General features: G+C 48.7%; 2 protein-coding genes across 2 annotated transcripts in view; one reads left to right on the forward strand and one right to left on the reverse strand.

The window, feature by feature from the left end:
- LOC115590090 (nephronectin) overlaps positions 1 to 7,480 on the reverse strand; it is an 8,082-nt gene extending 602 nt beyond the window's left edge. Inside the window, exons 1-15 of the mRNA XM_030431355.1 lie at positions 6,928 to 7,480; positions 5,784 to 5,884; positions 5,575 to 5,667; positions 4,768 to 4,887; positions 4,232 to 4,351; positions 4,019 to 4,153; positions 3,294 to 3,368; positions 2,954 to 3,067; positions 2,371 to 2,641; positions 1,985 to 2,289; positions 1,015 to 1,098; positions 759 to 857; positions 461 to 647; positions 251 to 335; positions 1 to 131 (exon numbers count right to left, since the gene is read on the reverse strand). The exon at positions 1 to 131 is cut by the window's left edge and continues 602 nt beyond it. Of these exons, the coding sequence (XP_030287215.1) occupies positions 45 to 131; positions 251 to 335; positions 461 to 647; positions 759 to 857; positions 1,015 to 1,098; positions 1,985 to 2,289; positions 2,371 to 2,641; positions 2,954 to 3,067; positions 3,294 to 3,368; positions 4,019 to 4,153; positions 4,232 to 4,351; positions 4,768 to 4,887; positions 5,575 to 5,667; positions 5,784 to 5,884; positions 6,928 to 7,004 (1,953 nt within the window). The 5' untranslated portion in view covers positions 7,005 to 7,480 and the 3' untranslated portion in view covers positions 1 to 44. The remainder of the gene's footprint in view (positions 132 to 250; positions 336 to 460; positions 648 to 758; positions 858 to 1,014; positions 1,099 to 1,984; positions 2,290 to 2,370; positions 2,642 to 2,953; positions 3,068 to 3,293; positions 3,369 to 4,018; positions 4,154 to 4,231; positions 4,352 to 4,767; positions 4,888 to 5,574; positions 5,668 to 5,783; positions 5,885 to 6,927) is intronic.
- A 22-nt stretch (positions 7,481 to 7,502) lies between these two features.
- LOC115590088 (atrial natriuretic peptide receptor 1) lies at positions 7,503 to 24,349 on the forward strand. Its single transcript, XM_030431354.1, has 24 exons — positions 7,503 to 7,747; positions 11,369 to 11,492; positions 12,241 to 12,352; positions 12,469 to 12,601; positions 12,706 to 12,838; positions 12,963 to 13,067; positions 13,721 to 13,823; positions 14,499 to 14,644; positions 14,726 to 14,798; positions 15,053 to 15,197; positions 15,525 to 15,611; positions 15,695 to 15,838; positions 16,084 to 16,205; positions 16,395 to 16,533; positions 16,663 to 16,731; positions 16,815 to 16,893; positions 16,983 to 17,102; positions 17,187 to 17,280; positions 17,558 to 17,645; positions 17,908 to 18,047; positions 18,144 to 18,296; positions 18,384 to 18,482; positions 19,028 to 19,119; positions 23,058 to 24,349. Exons 1-24 carry the CDS (start codon positions 7,734 to 7,736, stop codon positions 23,241 to 23,243), a joined length of 2,700 nt encoding a protein of 899 aa, XP_030287214.1. The 5' UTR covers positions 7,503 to 7,733; the 3' UTR covers positions 23,244 to 24,349.
- The last annotated feature ends 1,200 nt before the right edge of the window (positions 24,350 to 25,549 follow it).

A 25,549-nucleotide genomic window follows, 5' to 3' on the forward strand; every position in this document is an offset into this window, starting at 1 on the left:
CTGACGTCATGAGTTCATTGAGAGGAGCTGCAGCAGCTGTGATGTCATCGACACGCCCCCCGTCTCAGCGTGACATCATCGACAGCGATCTGTCCTCGCCGTCCTTTCCTCCGCTCGGCCTTCAACAACACCTGCAGACACACACACACCTGTCATCATCATCATCAACAGCAACACACACCAAACTCTTCATCAGTGCGTGTGTGTGTGTGTGTGTGTGTGTGTGTGTGTGTGTGTGTGTGTGAGTCACCTTGTCCACAGAGTGCGGCGTCAAGGTAACCTGTGTCTGTCTCCAACCGTGTCCACCTGTCCTGCTCCAGAGGGCGGGGCCGTACCTGCAACAGCCAATCAGGACAAGGCTTGTGTGTCAAAGTCATCCAGACACCAGAACTTTACGACTGGTCGATTAGTTCTCGCAGCTCAGCTGACAGGAAGTTGAATATATATTGGGTTCTGGTACCGTTGGTCTCGTCCTCTCTTCCTGACAAACAGCTGCAGCACGCCCACATGATGCCCCGTCAGCCAATGGGAGAAGGAGAAACACAGGTCGCCGTGACTCCAGGGCGGGACGATCTGAAGGGCCAGTCGAGCACCGCGGACGCTCCTCTGCCCCGCCTTCAGCTCCGGGACGGACAGGTACCGCCCGCCTGAGAGGAGACAGTCATTAACACTGTGGTTCTGCTCCAGTTACTGGGCACAGGGTCCAGCTGGAGGACCAGGCGGTTCTGAAATGTATAATGTGGTTCATGATGTGTGACCTGCAGCGGCGTGGACGACCTCCCAGTGCAGGTCTCCCTCTCTGTCCGACAGCCAGCTACAGAGACCGCCATCGAAGGCACAGCGGAGCTCAGATACGTCTACACACACAGAGACACACACACACACACACACACACACACACACACAGAGAGACACACACACACAGACACAAACACACACACACACACGTTGTGATTAATATGATTAATGTGATCATGAAGCTGTGAAGACATTCAGTAACACCAACACACTCACCAGGATCGTCTCTGGAGGCCTCGGCTGTGTTTCCCAGCTCGATGTCAAACTCCCACACCTGGTTGTGACCGGGCTGTCGAGGGACTGCAACACACACACACACACACACACACACGCACACACACGCACACACACACACACACACGCACACACACACACACACACACACACAGTGAGGTAATGTAATTGTTTTCTGAGTGACCTCTTGTAGTCAGATTTAGGCCCTGTCCACACCAGCCCGGGTTCTTTTGCAACCGTGAAGTTCTGGTCCCGGTTTTACGGTTCTGTCCACATAGAACCGTGTTTTTGGAACACTGAAACCGTGGTCGTTTGAAACCAGGTTGAGTTTATCTGCTGACTCGGGTTTCAGCGGTTGCGTGTGGATACGACAACTGTGATTATTTCCATTGCTTACGTCAGAGCTGAGCGCGTGCCTTTGTAAATACTGCACGCGCAACAATGTAAGGACAGAGAGTAACAACAGTCAGAAGGTGGTTGGAGGTTGTTATCTAGCTGGAGTTAACGTTAGCTTGATGTTCGCTAACATGGACGTGACAGAGTTGTTGTTGTTTACGGTCTTGCTGTCAGCTGTGTTCAGCTGTCATGTCCAGCAGCTCAACCTAATGCAACAACAGCGGCGCCTGGATGAGACTGCTCCTGTTGTTAACGAGTCACCATTGTTGTTTGTGTCTCGGTCTTTGCTGCGTTTCCCCTTTCTGGATTTAAACTATTTTGATTGGTTAAACAGCCTTCCCATTTTACCTTACATCGCCACCTGTTGCTGTGACACATGTATTACACATATATTGGATCACTTGGTGGTGGATTTTACAGTTGCGTGTGTACAGAGTTATTCTCGGTTACACCACTCATGTGGACGCAGAATTTTATCAAACAAAACCTTGGTTGCAAAATAACCTGGTCTGGTGTGGACAGGGCCTGATTCTGGGAAGCAGTCTAACGTCCTCACTGTGCACGTCTCCTCGCTGTCTCTGCGTCACGTCCTTGTTGATCCGGTTGTTCATGCTGGTCGTCAGCAGGGAGGCCGTGGTGGGTTCCACTGTCGTAGTGATTACAGTAGTCGCTGGAGGAGGAGTCGTAGTTGGTGTAGTTGTCGTAGCCAGTGTTGTACTTGTAGTAGGAGGTATTGTAGTGGTTGTAGTTGTAGCCGGGGTGGTTGTTGTTGTTTTTGTGGTTGTTGGCAGAATGGTTGGGGTTGTGGTGGTTGTTGGGGTGGTGGTGGGAGTTGTGGTGGTGGTTGGGTGGTGGTGGTTGCTGGGGTGGTTGTTGGGGTTGTTGTTGGGTGGTGTTGGGGGGTGGGGTTGGGTTGGGGTTGGGGTGTGGTGTTGTTGCGGCGTGGTGATTGGGGTGGTTGGTTTGTGTTGGGTGGTTGGTGGTTGTTGGGTGGTTGTTGGGGTGGTGGTGGTTGTGGGGGGTGGTTGTGGTGTGGGGTGGTTGGTGGTGGTGTTGGGTGTGGTGGTGGGGGTGGTGTTTGGGTTGGTGGTGGTTGTTGGGGTGGTGGTTTGGGTGGTGGTGGTTGTTGGGGTGGTTGTTGGGGTGGTGGTTGGGGTGGTGGTTGGGGTGGTTGTTGGGGTGGTTGTTGGGGTGGTTGTTGGGGTGGTGGTGGGTTGGGGTGGTTGTTGGGGTAGTTGTTGGGGTGGTGATTGGGGTGGTTGTTGGGGTGGTGGTTGTTGGGGTGGTTGTTGGGGTGGTGGGTGGTTGTGGTTGTTGGGGTGGTTGTTGGGGGTGGTGGTTGGGGTGGTGGTTGTTGGGGTGGTTGTTGGGGTGGTTGTTGGGGTGGTGGTTGGGGTGGTGGTTGGGGTGGTTGTTGGGGTGGTGGTTGTTGGGGTGGTGGTTGTTGGGGTGGTGGTTGGTTGGGGTGGTTGTTGGGGTGGTGGTGGTTGTGGTTGTTGGGGTGGTTGTTGGGGTGGTTGTTGGGTGGTGGTGGTGGTGGTGGTTGTTGGGGTGGTGGTGGTTGGAGTTGTAGTGGTGGTGGTGGTGGTGGGAGTTGTAGTTCTGGGCTTCTGTGGCTCCAGAGTGACCCTGACGACAGCTGGAACATGATACAAACTCCATGAAACCAGTTTCCATGACAACATTTAATTTGCTTTGTTTAAATGTTCTCTGTGCCGACACAGAACAAACTACTGCTGAAGATCAGTGAACAGCCTCACAGACGTACAGACGGATCAGAACATTCAGCCTCACGTCACTTTTTAACTGACATCCTGCTGGTTTGACTGTAAACGACTCTGCTGGAGTCTGAGGTGTGTCGTTACCTGCACAGCTGCCGTCCTTACACCTGCACTTTGGAGAGGCTGGATTCAGAGAACAGAACGGCCGAGTGTCCTTATCTGCCAACAGAGAGAGAGAGAGAGGCTGTCACATCTGGATCCATACAGATCATCACCATGAATAAAACAAACACAACGTTCAGCTTCAGATCCGTCCAGAGTGATCCCTCCTCACCAACACATCAATAAAGGATCTCTGATACAGACCAACATCTCTGACACTGTCAGCTTCCTCTGCTACCAATCAGCTGATCGTCTTTTAGAAGTGATGCTGCAGGCTACACGAGCTAGCTGTAGACGCTAACGTTATGCTAGCTGCAGGTTAATGCTAAGCTAGCCGTGTTGTCTTTATAGGAATGTTCTGTTGTTCTGAACGTGTTCCGTCAGATCCTGCTTTAGATTTTATTGATCAGAAATGAAAGAGTTATGTTGATTTAACTTCAGCTCAAACGACGCTGCATGTTAACAGCTGTCGGCCATGTTTGTTCTGGTATGAGAACACGTGACGGTCTGTTGACACTAAAACATCTTTACGTTGGTTTTTGTTTTGACGTTTTGAAACCAGCTGTCAGGTTTTGAACCGCTGTGAGGAAGAAACACAGGAACAGTTCTATGAGAACGCCAACTGGTACCAAAACAAACATGGCCGACGACCAGCTGAAGGGAATCAGCTCAGAGTCTGCTGGAGACGGCTGGAGGTGAAGCCTCACCAATGCAGGTGTACCGTCCGTTGATGTAGGTGAGTTTGAAGCCCAGGTGACATTTACACATGAAGCTCCCGAAGGTGTTCACACACTTCCTGCGACGAGGACACACGCCGCCGCCCGACACACACTCGTCGATGTCTGCAGAGAGAAAGCGAGAGGGTGAACTACTCTGTCAACGCTTCATCAGCCCTGCAGAGGAAGAACCACCAGACTGACCGATGCAGGTGCGTCTGTCCGGACCCAGCCGTAACCCCGGCGACGGACAGGTGCATCGGACCGCCCCCTTGATGACCTGACAGCCGTACTGACAGTTGGCATGGAAACAGGTGCGAGCGTCTGTGAACACAAACACATCAGAGAAAAGCTGCAAAATGTAAAATATCACATATTACTATCGTTGGGAAGTAATAAGTTACTTGTGGAGTAATGAGTTACTGATACACTGCTTTCACATGACTGACACTTCAGTGCTGCAACACTGTGAAGCTCCAGAACTGTTCTGTGGACCTCCACACTTCACCTGACTTTATATCATCAGGAGGAGAACGTGTGCAGAACTCCATCAAGAATCTTCATGATTTAACTTTCCTTCAGCCTCACAGTGATCCAGTGACACAGGTCTGTACATCCACGAGCACAATGCTAACAGGAGATGCTAACAGCTAATTCTGCACACTTTTAATGAGTTTTGGAGTTTGTTTCCTTCATTATTTGGTTGTTTTTTAACGTTTTACAACAGGATGAATACTCACTCCTGCAGCTGCCGTCCGGCTGCGCTGCGTATCCGTCTGCGCAGTAACACTTGTAGCTGCCCGGCGTGTTCATGCAGCGATGCTTACAGGGCCGAGGCTTCACGCCGCACTCGTTCAGATCTGACACACACAACACACAACACACACAATACAACACACACACACACAATACAAAACACACACACACGGAGGGCAAAGGGCAGACGTCACACATTAACCTCAGAGGCACATTTTCTCTGCTTTCACTCTTCTTGTCAACCTGTAGGATTAACCTTTGACCTCCAGGCTGTTAGTCACAGGGAGCCAGAGAGTGTGTGGGTGTGTCTGTGTGTGTCTGTGTGTGTGTGTGTGGGTGTGTGTGTGTGTGAGTGTGTAGTCTTATATTACAGAGTGTGTGAAGGACCATTTTAAAGCCAGATGTTGTTTTATAGTCAGGATATGACTCAAAATGTAGCCTCTAATCAGGAGATTAACAGTGTGTGTGTGTGTGTGTGTGTGTGTGTAGGTGTGTGTGTGTGTGTGTGTGTGTGTGTGTGTGTAGGTGGGTGGAGTACGCCTCTTTGTTCTAAGTTTGGAAGCAGCGGTGTGTGTGTGTGTGTGTGTATGTGTGTGTGTGTTTTGGGGGTCTTCAGGTAAAACACGCCTTTGCAGGTCAAACAAGCATGACAGGAATGTGTCTCTTGTTTAGTCTCAGAGGCATGATGGGAAATCAAACTGTGTGAAGCTACGGAGAGCTGTGGCGTCTTCACACACACACACACACACACACACACACACACACACACACACACACACACACGGGGTTACCTTGGTTACAGGCCTTGCCGGTGTATCCTGGGTGACATCTGCATCGGTCCGGTCCGACACACTCGCCGTGTTTACAACCCTGCTGACAGTGAGCTGCACACACACACACACACACACACACACACACACACACACACACACAATGTTAATATACAGAACAAGGTTTCTGCTGTGTGTGTGTGTGTGTGTGTGTGTGTGTGTGTCCTCACGTTGACAGTGTCCTCGGTCCATCTGTCTCCAGCCCCAGCAACACTCCACACTGTTGCCGTAGCGACAGAGACCGTCAGACAGCGCGGCCCGGTCCGTCCAGCTGTAACACAACGTGTCACACACACACACACGTCACACACACACACACACACACACACGTATATATTCAGAGGAGTGTATCTGTTTAACATGAAGCGCCGACTGTGTAGTTTATGTCTGTACGAGTTTAGACCGGCTGAAGTGTGTGAGAGTGTGTGTGAGTGTGTGCGTGTGTGTGCGTGTGTGCGTGCGTGTGTGTGTCTATATGTTCCTCCCATCTCCTGTTTCCAGGCGCCTGTCTGAACATGACTTACATCAGAGGGGCAGCAGCTCGTCTCCTCACATACTTTCTCCTCCAGTCTGCTGAGTTTATTAAAGTTAAACTGTTTTAATAACTTATATTCTGCTGTTGCTTCTCTTTGTCGTCTTTCACTCCTCTGACTAGAATAACGTTGAATCAGCAGCTTCATTATTAATCCTGTCTTTATATTCTGATTTACACGCAGCTGTGGTCACCACCAGCATCAGTTTAATGAAATGTGACACACAATCAGTCCAAAAACATAAAATAAATACAATAAAAACAGTAAATACAATAAATACAGAGTTCTATTCAACCACAGACACGTGACAGTCCATCACGTGGCTGTGATCAATAATAAACAGATCAATTATTAATCACAGAATACAATAAAGAACGTTTTAAAGGTTAGAAAAGTTCAATATTGACATTTCACAGTGTTGTAAAGAGTCATACTGGAGTCAAAGTAAAGTTACTCTGTTACACATGAAGAGTAATCGAGTACAAGTCTTAGAGTAACTAATGTTAAATGTACTGAAGAATTTAAAGTACCTGTAAAAGTAACTTACACAAATACTTTCATTTGTTTTTCATTTAAAATGATCTACTGTGGCTCTGAAGCTGCATGTAATCTGTAAAGTAACTAATAACTAAAGTAATCACAGAAATGTAGTGGAGTAGTATAACACGTACAATATGACGTATGAAGTAAGACGTAACGTACTCCAGTAAAAGTACTCCGTTACATTCCGTCAGTGAGTGAACAGAGAGGTAATAAAGTTAGATTACAGATCAGAACCGACCTGTCCTGGTCCAGACGCTGGGCCCGGCTCAGCACAGCGAACACGGACAGCAGAACCACACTGACCCGGGTCAGCATTCTGCTCCTGTGGTCCGGGACACGAACAGAACCGCGACCCGGAGAATCCCAGACCCGCTCCGGGACAGAAAACAAGCTAACAGCCGTCTGCTGGTGGAGACATGTCGGCGGGGCGACACGGACCGGTGGAGGTTCCGACCCAGGAGCGGGCAGAACAGTATTTAAAGAGCCGTTAAGTCCTCGTGCTCACAGGTTAATGTTACAACTAAAACAGCTGGTGACGTAAAACACGACGCGACGGCGACACGTTTAATTAAAGACGTTAAAAACCCGCAGCTCCATCCGACCGGACCGGTAAGTTCTGCTCACTCCTCACCGGGACTGAAGCGGGCTGTCCGCGTGAACGAGCGCCGGCAGAGCGTCGCGCGCACCCGAGCGTCCAGGGTGAGTGAGAGGCTCGCGCGCTCCCTGATTGGTCGACGGGACGTTCGGATTGGAACGGTTGGTGTCGCGTGCCGGTGGAACCCGACAGAGCCCAGGAAGAGAGACGTCACTCAGAGAGGACACACATACACACACACACACACACACCCACTAACGGTCCATCTGTGTTTAGGTCACAACAGTGTGTGTGTGTGTGTGTGTGTGTGTGTGTGTTGACTGTAAACACTTTAGCTCATTAGAGAGGAAATGAAGCTACAACATGAAGCGGATGTGTGTCAGTGCTGACAGCCGCACTGTGACACAAGATGGAGGTCAGAGGTCAGAGGTCAGACTGTCTGGTGATCAATGAAGAGACACAGGTAATGTATTGATAAAGTATTGATCCTGTCTGAACTGTGTCATGAATCACACACATGATGTTTGTGAATTAAGAAGATGATTTTTCTGTTTGTTGTGATCAAAGTAAAGTTAAACACCAACATGGCCGCCAACTAGGCAGTTAGCTAACTAGTCTGTCAGTTAGTTAGCTATAATCAGCTAACTGGTCAGTTGGTCAGTTAGCTAACTAGTCTGTTAGTTAGTTAGCTATCATCAGCTAACTGGTCAGTTAGCTAACTAGTCTGTCAATTAGTTAGCTATAATCAGCTAACTGGTCAGTTAGCTAACTAGTCTGTCAGTTAGTTAGCTAACTAGTCTGTCAGTTAGTTAGCTATCATCAGCTAACTGGTCAGTTAGCTAACTAGTCTGTCAGTTAGTTAGCTATAATCAGCTAACTGGTCAGTTAGCTAACTAGTCTGTCAGTTAGTTAGCTATCATCGGCTAACTGGTCAGTTGGTCAGTTAGCTAACATACAGGAGCAGCTCTACAATGTTTAAGTTACGGGTTAATCAAGATGGCGTCACGAGAACAGCTGGTGTTTATGTTTATATAGAACTGGGTCAGAATCTCTCACATGATGTTTGTCAGTTTGTTGTAGTTTAGTGTTAAAGCTCAGTGAACTACATCATCTCATCAACACGGCACCAGAACCAACATGGAGCCAACTGGGTCAGAAAAGGTTCTGAGCAACATAAACTTCACAGTAAACCTGCTCATACTGACAGCTGCGGTTCTGGTTCTGGTTCTGGTTCTGGTTCAGTTGTGTGAGCTGCTGATATACAGGAGCAGCTCTACAGTGTTGAAGTCAGGAGACAACCTCAGTGACGACGTCGTCGACTCTGGACTCTGTTTGTATTATTGATGCTGCTGCTCTCACAGTCTGATGGACGAGGTCGACCACATCATCACCGTGTTGTTGCTGCTTCACTCGACCTCCTGAAGAGTAAAAAGCACAATATTTACCTCCAGAATGTAGTCGAGTGTGAGTATAAAGTAGTGCAGTACTTCAGTAAACATACTTACAGGGGTTAGATTTAGGACTGGGCAATATGGACTCAAATCAATATCACGATATCCACCTGTTTCCTCGGGAGCCTATGGGGGCTGCCATGACAGATAACTACTTGCGCCGGCGGTTTTCTGTTTCCGGTTGCCTTGCAACTGCATGATGGCCGCTGCCGCTAAGCTAGCCATAAACAACTAGCGTTAGGTCATAAGTGCTATATTGTTTTTAAAATGGTCAGGTACAACATGTGCCGTTGTTGGTTGCCACAACAATTCATGAAATTTGAAGTTTTTTTCAGAAACGTCTCGTGTAGTACATCAACAACTTAGACAAACTTGTCCGTGCCCTGCGCCCTACACGCAGCTACGTCGATGTAGCTAACGTCGGGCTAATGCCGGGCTAATGCTTCATGTCATCTGCCCACTCCGTGAGAACTGTCCTCACGACTTATTAAAAGATCTGTTCTGTGTATCCACCGCCGATTTTATCTATTCTGTCGCTTTCTTTGTGTTAAAAAGCCGGTTTTTAGAGCAAGCATGACAGCTACGCTAGTGTAAACACCGAGGTCAACCAGCTCAACCGGAAGAGCATAACCGAATATCGCTATGAACCATGGGTAAACTCACGAAGTCAGGAATAAGGTGGATATTGAGCAACTCACCTCGATAACGATAAATGAACAATAACTAAACCCCCCCCCCGTGCGCGCCTTAATTTTTTTTACAAATCCTGTGTATTTACAGAAATGCCACTTTAAAGGACTGTAAAACTACACTGTATTTAAGATTTATATTATTTATTTAGTTGTTAAGAACAACTGATAAGCACACGATTGAACAGCTGAAAAGCACAGGTTACTTGAAATGACAACAACTGAACAAGTTTAAAAGTATAAAATAACTTAAATTTCCTTCAAACACACAAGTATTACACAAGTAAATACACAAGTATTAAAAATACAGTCTCTTATAAACAAATTCTAAATGTGGATGTTACAAAGAGCTTGCATCACTTGAAAATGGTCACATTAGAGTTGTCAAGTAATCAGTTCTCTATAACAGGAGAAACAAATTGCATCCCTTGTAAACAAAATAAATTTCACATTTGCCACTGGAAAAGTAAACAGTGACTTGTGCAAAGGCCTGTCTGTAAAGGCCTTGGAGGTAGTGTCACTTGTAAACAAATGATAAATAATGTTATGAACGAAAATGTCAATAAAACACTGAAAAAACTATTGCAAATAACACTGCCATGTGACAGGTGACAACTTCATCAGAATCAGAATTCCTTTAATGTCCCGTAGACCGGGAAATTTGTGTAGTGTTTAAACTTTTCTAAACAAATACGTTACATAATGCCATGTGTAAAAATGTCAACAGAACACTGATGATTAAGAATAAGAGGGGCTTGAACAGGGCTCTTCAAAAAGGAGCAGCAGACTTGGCATCCTGACCTGTTTACTCAGTCTAGTGTTGTAGATGTGAATCTGACTCATGGCTGCATGCGATCACTCTACTCTACACACTAGTGTTTACTCCAGGTTCTTGCTAAGAAACACTAGCATGTTTACCATTTCAGGTTTCAGGCAGGATCTGAGTGAATGCTTCGGTTATTGACGGCTGCCTGGTGGTGGAAGCACTTTTAGCTGCTCCTGATCGCTTCTCGCTTTTTTCATTTCTTCGAATTGAATCAGGTGGTTGTACTGCAGGTGGTGGAAGAGGTTGGATGTGTTACCTTGACAGTCTTTTGACACAGTTTACATTTGACATTTTTTTGATCGACGTCGTCCTTGCTGAACCCAAAGCATTTTTTTTAGGAACGAGGTGCTCTTCCTCCTCGACCAGATCTACTTCGACTACCGCAGCAGCCGCAGCAGCAGCCGCAGCAGCAGCCGCTTCATCTTTTGAACCGGCGTGCTCCATTTTCCCCGTCTCACCGTCTCTTTCCCTTCTTTTAACAGACTGGATGGCGTGGAGTCACGCGACTACACACGCTGTATACGTGGTACAGCCGAGCGTCTTAAAGGGACGTGAACATACCGGTAGCCTACCTACACACGCAGCCAAACAAGACAAAAACGACTTTCCTTTTTTTTTCTTTTTAACACCGAATATACCAACATGGGCAACATGACGTCGGTTATCGTCGTAAATTTCGGTTTATCGCCCAGGCCTAGTTAGATTCCTGCTGCTTTTTCCTGATTACACAAACTTTACTTTACAAACATTTTCAGGGTAGAGCTTTTACTTCTGCTGTTTTTACAGTGTGGTTTTGGTACTTTATCTGAAGTACTGAGTACGTCTTCCTCATGTCTGAGTGTTGTTGTACTCACAGGTGATCATAGATAACAGAAGAGAACTGACAGATTTATGATCTGTTCAGATAGTTCAGATTTATCTTATTTTTGTTATGTTTAGACGTCCTGAAGGAACCTGACTTCCTGAGCTTCATTTAAGATAAGAACTGGTAATATTAAAAACAATATGAGTGCAGTAACAGAAGAGACCAGCAGAGGGCAGCGAACCACCTCCATGTTAATGATCACTGTCTCTCTCTCTCTCTCTTTACTCTCTCCATCACTGTCCTCCTGATACAGATCCATTCAGCTCAGAGGCTGCAGATGTCCACCTGCCTGTCTGTCTGTTCACCTGCCTGTCTGTCTGTTCACCTGTCTGTCCTTTAACAGCAACATGAAGAGAAGATTGTGGTTTCTGCTCTGGGTAAGACTCAATTTCTGCTTTTAAATCAAAGTGTCACTTAATCAACTAAAAGTGGGATTTATTCAGATGTTAACTGTCAGATTACTTTGTTTTTTTTCCCATTAAATGATTAATAAATCAGCATTTAAAGAAAACAAGATAACTTCGATGTTATTATCAGTAAATGTGATCCTGATGTGCATTTTATTTTGAAGGATGGATGTTTTGATGTCTGCTGGTCTTTTCTGCGTCTGAATGATAAAAACACTCGCAGCAGCAGAAACACGGCAACACGATGTGAATATTTCAGAGAAAACAGCTCATTTACATTCAGTGTAAAGTGTCACATTAAATTGAAATGTTTAATATTGTTATTGTTTTAAATATAGATTGTATGTGAATGTTAACACGTTTGGTTTGTACTTGATTACATTCTTCACACTGTTTTCATCCTTTCGTCTCGTTGCTTCTTGTTTTTTATGATCATAACTTGTTTTCCTTTTAAATCATCAAACTACTCATGAAAAATAATGTATCTAAACAGCATTTTAATGATATGTAAATGTTGTTTTCTCCATAAAAGACTTATTTTCACTTCTCTGAATACAATTAATGTGATTAAAAATACTTTAAATGCGTCTTTATTGGTTTAATTGTCTCTATGAAGCCAAATAAATGTTCATATATTAAGTTAAAGTCAGCTGCAGATCATTCCTCTGTAAACGCAGCAGCCCGGCGTCGATCACTGTGTGTGTTGTGTTGTCTCCAGGTGTGTGTTTGCTGTGTTGGTCCGACGTGTTGCTGGCACGACCTGGACAACAGCGAGTACGACTGCTGGCCGCTGGACAAACCCAACGAATCCAACATGATCGACTGTGGCGGTGAGAACCTGAGAGTCTGTCCTGCCGTGTGGTCGTTAGAATTCATCTTCTCGTCCTGCGTGGCTTTAAAACGGCTCTGATGTGACTAACTGACCCATCACCTGTCTCTGGTCCAGGTCTGGAGATGGCCTGGGTGGTCCGTCCTCCAGAGACGGTGAAGACCGGCGAGGTGTTCAACGTCACGTACTCAGTCACAGCCAGTGACTCGTTCTACCGCTGGGCTGTGGACAACCACATCTTCACACACAGGTGAGTTCACCTTACAGCTGTTATACTGGATTTAAACTGGACCGACTTAACAAACGGAGTTCAACTGAGATCTTTGTTGGTCTGAACTGTGTTTGTGTGTTTAGTTCCATCGCGACTCCTGAACAAGCTCGGAGGTTTTGTGAACATCACGACTGTCCGGCCAACTGGAAAGATGCTAACGGAGAGAACTGCTGCATCCATCACGCTAACATCCACTCCTGTCCGCTGGGATACATGGTTCATACACTTGGTTATTTTCAGCTTCTGCATGTCCTCAGATGTTTACTTCACAGTGCTGCTAACTGACAAAACAAAAGTTTAAAGAAATGTAACCAGAATACGTTAATAAACCAACTCTTAGGCAACAGAGAGCATCTGCGGTCCCTGGATCCCTGATGACGGAAAGATCTTCACACACACCATCTCGACCTCCGGCAGGATGACCCAGACCAACTGGACCGCCAAGGTACCACACTCTTTACTCTGGTCCAGTTCATCTGTGCAGTCCAACACCACTTTCTCAGTAAGCTCAAAACAGCGAGGGTTTCTGATTTAATGAATGAATCATAAGGACACATCAGCACGGAGACTTTTATGACTGATGGAAAGTAGAGCTACAGTACAAAGTTCTCAGAATCGAGGTCGAGCAGTGCGTCTAGCATCGTCGAGAAAACAAATCTGTGTTTGGGAGCTCAGTGTTAAGAGACTTTTGATCTTTGATGCATAATGAGCACCTAAGGAATATCAAAACTAAGTAAATGAACTAACAGCTGCATTAATATTTCTTTATTTAACATAAACAGCTCGTTTAAGTTCTGATCTTTGTATGCAGATGATACACCGCTTTACAAAACTATCCCTCCCTACTGCTCTGAAGTTCTGAGGCCGTAAAGTTTGAGGCCGTCAAAACTAACTGTCATTGCTGCACTAATCTTTCCCTAATTCAGTGTAAAAAGCCTAACATAAGTGATTATCTCTTTACGCAGATGATGCACTACTTTATATCAACAAGTTCCTCCTAATGCTCACAACTTCTTCAATGTTTTTTACTACCTTAGGAGGTATAGATGTGGCTGATGTTCATAAGTGACCTGCTAAGTCCATGACTCTGTCTTCCAGGTGGTTCTGATCCACGCTGGTTTAACCTCGCTCATCGCTCACATACGAGTTGGTCGCATGCAGGTTGCTCTCGAGGCCAAGAGCACCGTGTTCCCCGCTGTAGGTAGGTTGAGTTGAGTTATGTCCCTGTTCACCTGCGAGAATGACTAACAAACAAATATAGTGACGGTCACCTGACTGACGAAGGAAGCTAAAAGATTAATTGAAGTATTCTGAGTTATTTATCTGGGTCTGGATTGTGGTGTCACCCGAGTAGTCTAAAGACCTCCTTGCTAAGGTGGTCCAAGGTTGTCTGGGATGAGAAAGATCCCTCTCCCAGTGTGATGTGTCGAGAACTCGTCCACCAACAGGACCAACAGTTCTTCTCCGAGCTCCTCCACAGACATCAGAGTTACTCAACCAGACTCCAACGTAGATTCTCCACCAATGACATCACACCAATCCACTATTTGACCTCCATCTTAACCATCTGAGTCATGACGAGGACCACTGCGTCATCATTGTGTGCCCAGTTTGTTGCTGACTGTTGAGAGATGGCAGAGTTAAGGGGACAGAGATGGAGGGGGCAAGTTCTTACCCAGGTATTGAGAAGTTTGGGTTTACTGTGAGATCAGGAATGACCGTGTTTAGGTTTCTGACACCATTATGTTTAAGTAAGCGACTGAGATCTCAGCTACCATCCACAAACACATTGTCCTCTCCACATTGTTCCCCTCCAAACACAATGATGACAGACATGAACAGGCAGTTGGTTAATCCTCTGTTCTGCTGTCCTCAGTTTGTGGTGATGGTCTTTGTGAGGAGGAGGAGTTGTGCTCCACCTGTCCAGCCGACTGTGGTGAATGCCCCATGTCCCCATCCACTAAGATCGCCATCGGCCTGCCTCTCAGCCTGCTGTGCCTCTGCATCATACTGACGGCTACGGTATGTTACCAGGAACCCTGAGACATATTCAGATGATGTAAGAACATGAATAGAACTGATCCATAAATGTGTCCTGTGTAGTGGCTGAGGTACCAGAAACAGAAGCTGCTGTGGGACGAGAGCTGGATCATCGACTATGCTACGATAAAACAAGGTACTGTAACGGTTCTGGTCTCACCTGTTGAAATGATTCAACCTAGTCAGCTCTGGACTTCTGATCCTGGTGCAACCTGGTGCAGACTTTACTGGTCCCAAGAGGTCTGGAAAAGGACTAATGTGGACCCAAACTGGGTTGAATCAGGTTTGAACCTGGTGAACAATGAATCCAACAGAAGTTTCCTTGATTTTTAGTCGACAGCAGTAAGTCTACCCCTCCTTCTCTCCCTCCCTCCCTCTTTCTTTCTATAGATCATGAAGCTCGTATGACCATGGGCAGCATCATGAGTGTACCGGTGGGGAACAGCGACAGTAACACCAGCTGTGTGACCGGACTCAGCACCCACACGGGACAACCAGGGAACCGCAAAACAATGTTCACCTCCACCGGGATATAGTAAGTCCTGTACAGCCAGTGATGGTAGCTATGGTAACCAGCTGATAAAACATCTGGAGCACTCGGCTGCAGACATTGAAGGACCCGAGCCTCCTCAGGAAGGAAAGCCGGCTCAGGTGCCTCCATGTTTGTAGTCCAGCACCACACGCAGGTATCTATAATGATGGAGGTTTACCAGAGATGAACTTGCTGTAAACTCAAGCCACACAGCCAAGACGGCTCATTTGACTGTGATGAACAGATCTACAGACGGACATCGACACGCTGGTGGACTCTGGTGTAGACTTTTAGAAAACATCTCTTATTTGATATGATTTCCTCCTTCAGTGACGGCAGGACGGTGGCCATCAAGAGGATTCTATCAAAGACCTTCTCTCTGTCCAAAACCATCAGACAGGAGGTCAAACAAGTCAGGTAACACACACCTTTACATCATCACAGAACGACCTGCCTTACCAAATATGGAGTTCTGAGTTTCTCTCTCTCTCTAACTCCAGGGAGCTCGATCACCCCAACCTGTGCAAGTTTATCGGCGGATGTGTTGAGGTGCCTAATGTTGCCATAGTGACGGAGTACTGCCCAAAAGGAAGCCTTAACGACGTTCTCCTTAACGAGGAGGTGCCACTTAACTGGGGCTTCAGGTAGGAAGGCGGTTCTTTCCATCTCATTGGAGCTACAAGAGCCGTTTTCATTCAAGTTCATAAGTTTGAGTAATTTAAACAGTCCATATTTACATTTTCTGTTTTCTTTCCTTCTCTGTGACAAAACAACACATTTTATAGACCAAACAACTGATCGATTAATGAAGAAAACAGTCAACGAGTGACAATGAAAACAAGTTTGGGTAAGATCGATGATTAATCCCCAGTGTTCTGTGTTCTGCCAGGTTTTCCTTCGCCACAGACATCGCCAGAGGGATGTCGTACCTCCACCAGCACAGGATCTGTCACGGCCGACTCAAGTCTCTGAACTGTGTCTTAGACGACCGCTGGGTGTGTAAAATTACAGGTAATCATGGTTTAATCCACGTTAAAATGGATTCTTCTGTTTGTCTCTCTGCTTCACTGGAGCTGGAAATATATTCTGAGCTGTTCATCATCAGACTTCTGTAAATATCAGGAACACAGAATTATTCCTGATCACTGATTGGACGGCTTCCCTTCCTGACGCTGATTGACATGTGGTCTGTCCGGTCAGATTACGGGCTGCAGACGTACCGGAGGGACGGTGGGGCGGAGCCTCTGTCCAGCTATCAGCAGAGACTGTTGGAGGTTTACATGCCGCCTGAGTTTCACAACTCCAACATGGAGCCGACGCTGGCGGGAGACGTGTTCAGGTATCAAACACAGAGTGACACTGACTTACATTATCTTACCTGGAGACTGAATCTGACCACAAAACCAGGTCTATTTTGCCCACAGATTCATGAACAGAGTCTGATTAATAACCGCTGCATGTTTTCCAGTTATTCCATCATTCTGCTGGAGATCGCCACTCGCAGCGACCCCTGTCCCAGTGAGTCACAGTCTGATTGGCTGACTACAGATCGAGCTGCTTAATGTGACTGGTTAGATAATTAAATGTGTATTTCCAGGCGGAGGAGTCCAACCTGGAGAGCACCTGGTGTCCTCCTCTACCTGAGCTGATCTCCAGTAAAGCCGACAGCACCTGCCCGTGTCCTGCTGACTACGTGGAGGTGAGCACTCACCACCTCGAGCTAACCTATAAAACATGTTTCCCTTCTTATCTCTTCTGCTGTCTTTTGTTCTGTGTGTGTTCCCGTAGCTGATCCGGCGCTGTCGCTCTCACAACCCGGTCCACCGGCCCACCTTCGAGCAGATCAAGAAGTTTGTTCACCGAGTCAACCCGGTCAAAGTCAGCCCGGTGGACATGATGATGAACCTGGTGAGGAATCCCTCTGTAATGTCCTGCATCATGTTTAAAGATGTAACTCAGGATGTGACTCTACAACCACGCTGTGTGTTCCAGATGGAGAAGTACAGCAAACACCTGGAGGTGCTGGTGGCCGAGCGCACTCAAGACCTGATGCACGAGAAACAGAGGACGGACCGGCTGCTGTACAGTACGACACACACACACACACACACACACACACACACACCTGTGTACTGATCAGAGTTATCTGTAAAAACACACACAACACCAGAAGAAGTGCAAGCAGTGTTTAATAAACTGTTTAAGTGTTTCAGGAACATTCTGTGCAGAAGCTGGACGACCTTCTTCATACATACTCAACAACAACTTGGACTAGATTGGAAAATGGATGAAATGTCTTTATTTGTTGACTTCAACTCTATTTCAGTTCATTAAATAAGAAGTTGTGCATGTTTGCGTTGCAGGTATGCTTCCTAAACAGGTGGCTGATGACCTGCGGCAGGGGAAACCGCTACAGGCTCAGAGCTACGTCAGCGCCACCATCTTCTTCAGGTGGGAGGGACGCGAGTGTGCGTCTACTGCAACACGCCGTTAAAAGACATGAACAAACAGTAAACTGTGGTTGTGTTTTAACAGTTTGTTCACGACTTCTGTCGCCATGTAAACTGCTGATTGTTGGATCCTGGCAGGAAGCATTCGTTCTCCATCGTCTTCTTATTATTGGACCTAATGCTCTGTAGAAGAACACAAATATTCTATAACGTTATGATGTAATATAATGTGTGTGTGTGTGTGTGTGCGTGTGTGTGTGTAGTGACATCGTGGGCTTCACGCAGCTCTCCAGCAGCAGCACTCCGTACCAGGTCGTAGACTTCCTCAACAAGCTCTACACCACATTTGACGACATCATTGACAACTACGACGTCTACAAGGTGGAAACCATCGGGGACGCCTGTGAGTCACACACACACACACACTCACACACACACAGAGTCAGTCAGCTGTGTGTTACGGTCTTCAGATGACTGGTTCTGTGTCCTGGTTCTGCAGACATGGTGGTGTCAGGCGTTCCTCAGGAGAACGGGATCCTGCACGCCGCAGAGATCGCCAGCATGGCTCTGGACCTGGTAGGCGTCTGTCGCACCTTCAGGATCCCCCACAAACCCAACACACAGCTGCAGATACGGGCTGGGATACACTCTGGTACACACACACACACACACGTTTTAAACAACATACACACATTAAAGTCTGTTGCTGAACTATTGTAACGCGTGTCTTTGTGTTCAGGTCCGGTGGTTGCCGGCGTCGTGGGGACGAAGATGCCTCGTTACTGCCTGTTTGGAGACACGGTCAACACGGCGTCCAGGATGGAGTCCAACAGTCTGGGTAACGTTTACATGCACACCACATGTGAAGAGAGAGGTCCAGTCGAGGATTTAGAGCTGGGCAAACCACCAAAGAAACACCTGTGGTTCATGTGCCGACACACGCTGGAGTTTTTACTGCGGTCCTCCTCCAGTTCAGCTCTGAGCGCTGCCTAGAGAACAGTTTCTAAGGTGTTCAGACGCAGGCACAAAATAAAAAGCTGCGTTTCTAGTGGGACTTGACAACCTTTATGAAAGACTTGAATATCAACTAGCTAACTGTTTATAGATGCTGGCTGAAGGAACGCATCGATTGGCCAAGTCTGTCCTCAGTGGCAAACTGAGAAAGAATCTCAGATTAATGCCAGCAACACTTTCTCAGGGCTGTGCGACACGGCCTTCAAATAACACAACATAGCTCCACATTCTGAATCTCCTCAAGTGCTACGACCAGGAAACAGAATCAAATTATTAGTTTCTGTTTATTTGTGTAGCTCAGGTAACATTGATTTCTTTATAAAATCTTTATAAAAACAAGAGGTGAAATGTTCCTTTATCAACGTCCAGCCCTGAAGATCCAGTGCAGCTCCAGCACCTTCTACCTGCTGGAGGAGATCGGAGGCTACATGTTGGAGTGCAGGGGGACGCTGCAGGTCAAGGTGAGACACCACACCTCACATCGGAACACTGGGAACACTGGGAGCAGTGGGAGATCTGGGAGCAGGTGGAACACTGGGAGCAGGTGGAACACTGGGAGCAGTGGGAGCAGGTGGAACACTGGGAACACTGGGAGCACTGGGAACACTGGGAGCACTGGGAACACTGGGAGCACTGGGAACACTGGGAACACTGGGAGCAGTGGGAACACTGGGAACACTGGGAGCAGTGGGAACACTGGGAGCAGTGGGAGCTCTGGGAGCAGTGGGAGCAGTGGGAGCAGTGGAAGCTCTGGGAGCAGTGGGAACACTGGGAACACTGGGAGCAGTGGGAACACTGGGAGCAGTGGGAGCATTGGGAACATTGGGAACACTGGGAGCAGTGGGAGCAGTGGGAACACTGGGAGCAGTGGGAACACTGGGAGCAGTGGGAGCATTGGGAACATTGGGAACACTGGGTCCACTGGGAGCAGTGGGAACACTGGGAGCAGTGGGAGCAGTGGGAACACTGGGAACAGTGGGAACAGTGGGAACACTGGGAGCAGTGGGAACACTGGGTCCACTGGGAGCAGTGGGAACACTGGGAGCAGTGGGAGCAGTGGGAACACTGGGAACAGTGGGAACACTGGGAGCAGTGGGAGCAGTGGGAACAGTGGGAACAGTGGGAGCAGTGGGAGCACTGGGAGCAGTGGGAACACTGGGTCCACTGGGAGCAGTGGGAACACTGGGAGCAGTGGGAGCAGTGGGAACACTGGGAACAGTGGGAACACTGGGAGCAGTGGGAGCAGTGGGAACACTGGGAACAGTGGGAACACTGGGAGCAGTGGGAGCAGTGGGAGCAGTGGGAACACTGGGAGCAGTGGGAGCAGTGGGAACACTGGGAGCAGTGGGAGCAGTGGGAGCAGTGGGAACACTGGGAACACTGGGAGCAGTGGGAGCAGTGGGAGCAGTGGGAACACTGGGAGCAGTGGGAGATCTGGGAACACTGGGAGCAGTGGGAGCAGTGGGAACAATGGGAGCAGTGGGAGCAGTGGGAGCAGTGGGAACACTGGGAACACTGGGAGCAGTGGGAGCAGTGGGAACACTGGGAGCAGTGGGAGCAGTGGGAGCAGTGGGAACACTGGGAACATTGGGAGCAGTGGGAGCAGTGGGAACACTGGGAGCAGTGGGAGATCTGGGAGCAGTGGGAGCAGTGGGAACAGTGGGAACACTGGGAGCAGTGGGAACAGTGGGAACACTGGGAGCAGTGGGAACAGTGGGAACATTGGGAGCAGTGGGAACAGTGGGAACACTGGGAGCAGTGGGAGCAGTGGGAGCAGTGGGAGCAGTGGGAACAGTGGGAACATTGGGAGCAGTGGGAACACTGGGAGCAGTGGGAGCAGTGGGAGCAGTGGGAACACTGGGAACATTGGGAGCAGTGGGAGCACTGGGAACACCGGGGGCAGTGGGAACATTGGGAACACTGGGAGCAGTGGGAGCAGTGGGAACACTGGGAGCAGTGGGAACACTGGGAGCAGTGGGAGCATTGGGAACATTGGGAACACTGGGTCCACTGGGAGCAGTGGGAACACTGGGAGCAGTGGGAGCAGTGGGAGCAGTGGGAACACTGGGAACAGTGGGAACAGTGGGAACACTGGGAGCAGTGGGAACACTGGGTCCACTGGGAGCAGTGGGAACACTGGGAGCAGTGGGAGCAGTGGGAACACTGGGAACAGTGGGAACACTGGGAGCAGTGGGAGCAGTGGGAACAGTGGGAACAGTGGGAGCAGTGGGAGCACTGGGAGCAGTGGGAACACTGGGTCCACTGGGAGCAGTGGGAACACTGGGAGCAGTGGGAGCAGTGGGAACACTGGGAACAGTGGGAACACTGGGAGCAGTGGGAACACTGGGAACAGTGGGAACACTGGGAGCAGTGGGAGCAGTGGGAACAGTGGGAACAGTGGGAGCAGTGGGAGCAGTGGGAACAGTGGGAACACTGGGAGCAGTGGGAGCAGTGGGAGCAGTGGGAACACTGGGAGCAGTGGGAGCAGTGGGAGCAGTGGGAACACTGGGAGCAGTGGGAGCAGTGGGAGCAGTGGGAACACTGGGAACACTGGGAGCAGTGGGAGCAGTGGGAGCAGTGGGAACACTGGGAGCAGTGGGAGATCTGGGAACACTGGGAGCAGTGGGAGCAGTGGGAACAATGGGAGCAGTGGGAGCAGTGGGAGCAGTGGGAACACTGGGAACACTGGGAGCAGTGGGAGCAGTGGGAACACTGGGAGCAGTGGGAGCAGTGGGAACACTGGGAACATTGGGAGCAGTGGGAACACTGGGAGCAGTGGGAGATCTGGGAGCAGTGGGAGCAGTGGGAACAGTGGGAACACTGGGAGCAGTGGGAACAGTGGGAACACTGGGAGCAGTGGGAACAGTGGGAACATTGGGAGCAGTGGGAACAGTGGGAACACTGGGAGCAGTGGGAGCAGTGGGAGCAGTGGGAACAGTGGGAACATTGGGAGCAGTGGGAACACTGGGAGCAGTGGGAGCAGTGGGAGCAGTGGGAACACTGGGAACATTGGGAGCAGTGGGAGCACTGGGAACACCGGGGGCAGTGGGAGCAGTGGGAGCAGTGGGAGCAGTGGGAACACTGGGAACATTGGGAGCAGTGGGAGCACTGGGAACACCGGGGGCAGTGGGAGCAGTGGGAACACCGGGGGCAGTGGGAACACTGGGAGCAGTGGGAGCATTGGGAACATTGGGAACACTGGGTCCACTGGGAGCAGTGGGAACACTGGGAGCAGTGGGAGCAGTGGGAGCAGTGGGAACACTGGGAACAGTGGGAACAGTGGGAACACTGGGAGCAGTGGGAACACTGGGTCCACTGGGAGCAGTGGGAACACTGGGAACAGTGGGAACACTGGGAGCAGTGGGAGCAGTGGGAACAGTGGGAACAGTGGGAGCAGTGGGAGCACTGGGAGCAGTGGGAACACTGGGTCCACTGGGAGCAGTGGGAACACTGGGAGCAGTGGGAGCAGTGGGAACACTGGGAACAGTGGGAACACTGGGAGCAGTGGGAGCAGTGGGAACACTGGGAACAGTGGGAACACTGGGAGCAGTGGGAGCAGTGGGAACAGTGGGAACAGTGGGAGCAGTGGGAGCAGTGGGAACAGTGGGAACACTGGGAGCAGTGGGAGCAGTGGGAGCAGTGGGAACACTGGGAGCAGTGGGAGCAGTGGGAGCAGTGGGAACACTGGGAGCAGTGGGAGCAGTGGGAGCAGTGGGAACACTGGGAACACTGGGAGCAGTGGGAGCAGTGGGAGCAGTGGGAACACTGGGAGCAGTGGGAGATCTGGGAACACTGGGAGCAGTGGGAGCAGTGGGAACAATGGGAGCAGTGGGAGCAGTGGGAACACTGGGAACACTGGGAGCAGTGGGAGCAGTGGGAACACTGGGAGCAGTGGGAGCAGTGGGAGCAGTGGGAACACTGGGAACATTGGGAGCAGTGGGAACACTGGGAGCAGTGGGAGATCTGGGAGCAGTGGGAGCAGTGGGAACAGTGGGAACACTGGGAGCAGTGGGAACAGTGGGAACACTGGGAGCAGTGGGAACAGTGGGAACATTGGGAGCAGTGGGAACAGTGGGAACACTGGGAGCAGTGGGAGCAGTGGGAGCAGTGGGAACAGTGGGAACATTGGGAGCAGTGGGAACACTGGGAGCAGTGGGAGCAGTGGGAGCAGTGGGAACACTGGGAACATTGGGAGCAGTGGGAGCACTGGGAACACCGGGGGCAGTGGGAGCAGTGGGAGCAGTGGGAGCAGTGGGAACACTGGGAACATTGGGAGCAGTGGGAGCACTGGGAACACCGGGGGCAGTGGGAGCAGTGGGAACACCGGGGGCAGTGGGAGCAGTGGGAACACTGGGAGCACTGGGAACACTCTGGTGACGCTTCTGTCCGTCTCTAACAGGGGAAAGGCGACATGGTGACGTACTGGTTGGAGGGGAAGAAGAAGTCTCTGGTCATCAAGGACGTCGGCGCTGACGCCAAGACGACCAAACATGTCACCATGGAGACGGAGGCGGAGAAAGAAGCGGACCTGTACGCCTCGGTGCCGGGATGTCTGAACCACGACCTGCTCCTGGATCAGAACTGATCCCCTACAACTGTTTGTTTAGTGTCTGATGTGTTTTCTGCTTCAGTATTTGTTGACAGTTTACCTGAAACGTTCATCAGGTGTTTCCTGTGTGCAGCCTGATGTAGTTCAGTAGACAGGTGAGCAGTGACAGGTGTTAACGATGACACCGTCCTGTAGAACACAGCAGCTGTGACTCATAGTTGATTTGATCAGATGTTGAAGAAACGTTCCTGTTTTCTGCTTTCTGAAAGTCAAAGTTATCAGAATCTCACTGCTGAATATACACAGACACATTTGTGCTAATAGTCGTCTAGAAGTTCATTAATCAGGAGCTCAGGTAACTCACCTATAGGGTTGTCACGATACTCAAATGTTCAACTCAATACCGATACTCGGGAAAATATTCTATACTCGATACCATTTTCGATACCACAAGGATAAAAAAAAGATCCCAAAATTTAAAAGAAATATGTTTATCAACAAGAAAAATACAAAAATAACCTCTGTTACAACATGTAACAATTAACAGAACAGAACACGTTAAATAATTATAATGAAAAACAGTTGAGCAAAAAGAAACTGCAACTATGATAACTATGATTCTGAGAGGGAAGAGCACACCTTGGGTTTAGCTGCTTGTTGGAACCCAGGTTTCTCCACGGTGTGAACAGGAACCTGATCCATACATCTGTACTCTGCCACAGCTCTGTTTATTTTCACAGCTTCTGGGGACTTCGCATCATATATTCGATACTTTTGAAAATGAGTATCGTATCCGGATACAACATTTTAGTATCGATACTTTTTTGAGTTTCGATACTTTTGACAACCCTACTCACCTGTCAGGTGAATCAAACACCTGGTTTATATTATCTAGTACTTGTTCTTTAAATTCAGACTGAGCTCACTCGTTATAAACTAACTCATATTTCCTTGTTGGTCTGTGTTGCTCAGCAGTTTGTGACTAAATGTACTGAAGATAAAAGAAGTCTGTGTTGTTTCTTTGAGGCTCACTGTAAGACTTCTTCTTCTTCTTCAGACCTGTTTACAGATTAAATGTACCTACAACAAGATGCTAAATAAACTAAAGTATTAAACATACCTAATAAATGTAAATGAAACAGTTCTGCCTCCTCTGGACTCTTCAGTCTGGTTCTGGTCCGGTCTACACTCACACAGCTGAGCTGGAGTACATGTAGTGCATCAATATTCAGGTCACACCGTCGAGCAGATGGAGGGATTTGTTTACCTGTTAGCAGCCAAGATGGCCGACATGACAACAGACGGACCAGAGGAGGGAGAAGAAGAAGAGGAGGAGGACCTGAGGGAGAAGAAGAAGAGGAAGAGGAGGACCAGAGGGAGAAGAAGAAGAAGAGGAGGAGGACCTGAGGGAGAAGAAGAAGAGGAAGAGGAGGAGGAAGAGGAGGACCAGAGGGAGAAGAAGAAGAAGAAGAAGAGGAGGAGGACCTGAGGGAGAAGAAGAGGAGGACCAGAGGGAGAAGAAGAAGAAGAAGAGGAGGACCTGAGGGAGAAGAAGAAGAGGAGGAGGAGGAGGACCTGAGGGAGAAGAAGAAGAGGAGGAGGAGGAGGAGGAGGAGGAGGAGGAGGAGGAGGAGGAGCGATTCTGAAGCACTGAAGTACTTTATAAAACTCTGTAGACGTCACCACATCTCTCTGTTGATAACAACAAGCTGAAACATGCTAACAGGGTTTTCAGAGGGATTTAAACTTCAGCGCTGAATTAATTTCTGTATCCTCGACTTCACAGCAGCATGAGAGAAACTGACCGCTCCAGGCTTCCATAGTCTGTTTGTTTGTTGGTCAGTCACAATATTTAGACATGTGATCAACAGACGAGCACTTCAGCACGAGTGTGTGTGTGTGTTGTGTTATGAAAAGAAAACGAAGCTGCCTTCTGCAGCTGTGTTCAGACCTCTCCTGCAGATGAGCCCACACACACACACACACACACAACACAACACACACACACTCACACACACACACACACACTCACACACACACACACTCACACACACACACACAACACACACTCTCACACACACATACACACACTCAGATATGTAATCAATCCAAACCTCTCTGTCTGTTAACGAGCTGGAACTCTTTGGTCCTGAATGTTTTGCTGTAACAAGCAGACGAGGTCCAATCAGAGCAGAGCTGGTTCTTAATTACACATGAGAGAGAACGTGTGTGTGTGTGTGTGTGTGTGTGTGTGTTTGAAGTGTTTTTAATAGAATGAGTGTTCACCTCAAGAGCCTCTCTCTCTCTCTCTCTCTCTCTCTCATTCACTGTTTCGCTCGCCC

Source organism: Sparus aurata, chromosome 10 (genome assembly GCF_900880675.1).
Source record: "Sparus aurata chromosome 10, fSpaAur1.1, whole genome shotgun sequence".
NCBI classification, from domain to species: Eukaryota; Metazoa; Chordata; class Actinopteri; order Spariformes; family Sparidae; genus Sparus; species Sparus aurata.

Coding starts and splice junctions, on each gene's coding strand:
- LOC115590088 (XM_030431354.1), top strand. Junction 11,493..12,240: donor GATTGTGGTTTCTGCTCTGG/GTAAGACTCAAT, acceptor TGTTGTCTCCAG/GTGTGTGTTTGCTGTGTTGG. Junction 16,534..16,662: donor CTGGCGGGAGACGTGTTCAG/GTATCAAACACA, acceptor CATGTTTTCCAG/TTATTCCATCATTCTGCTGG.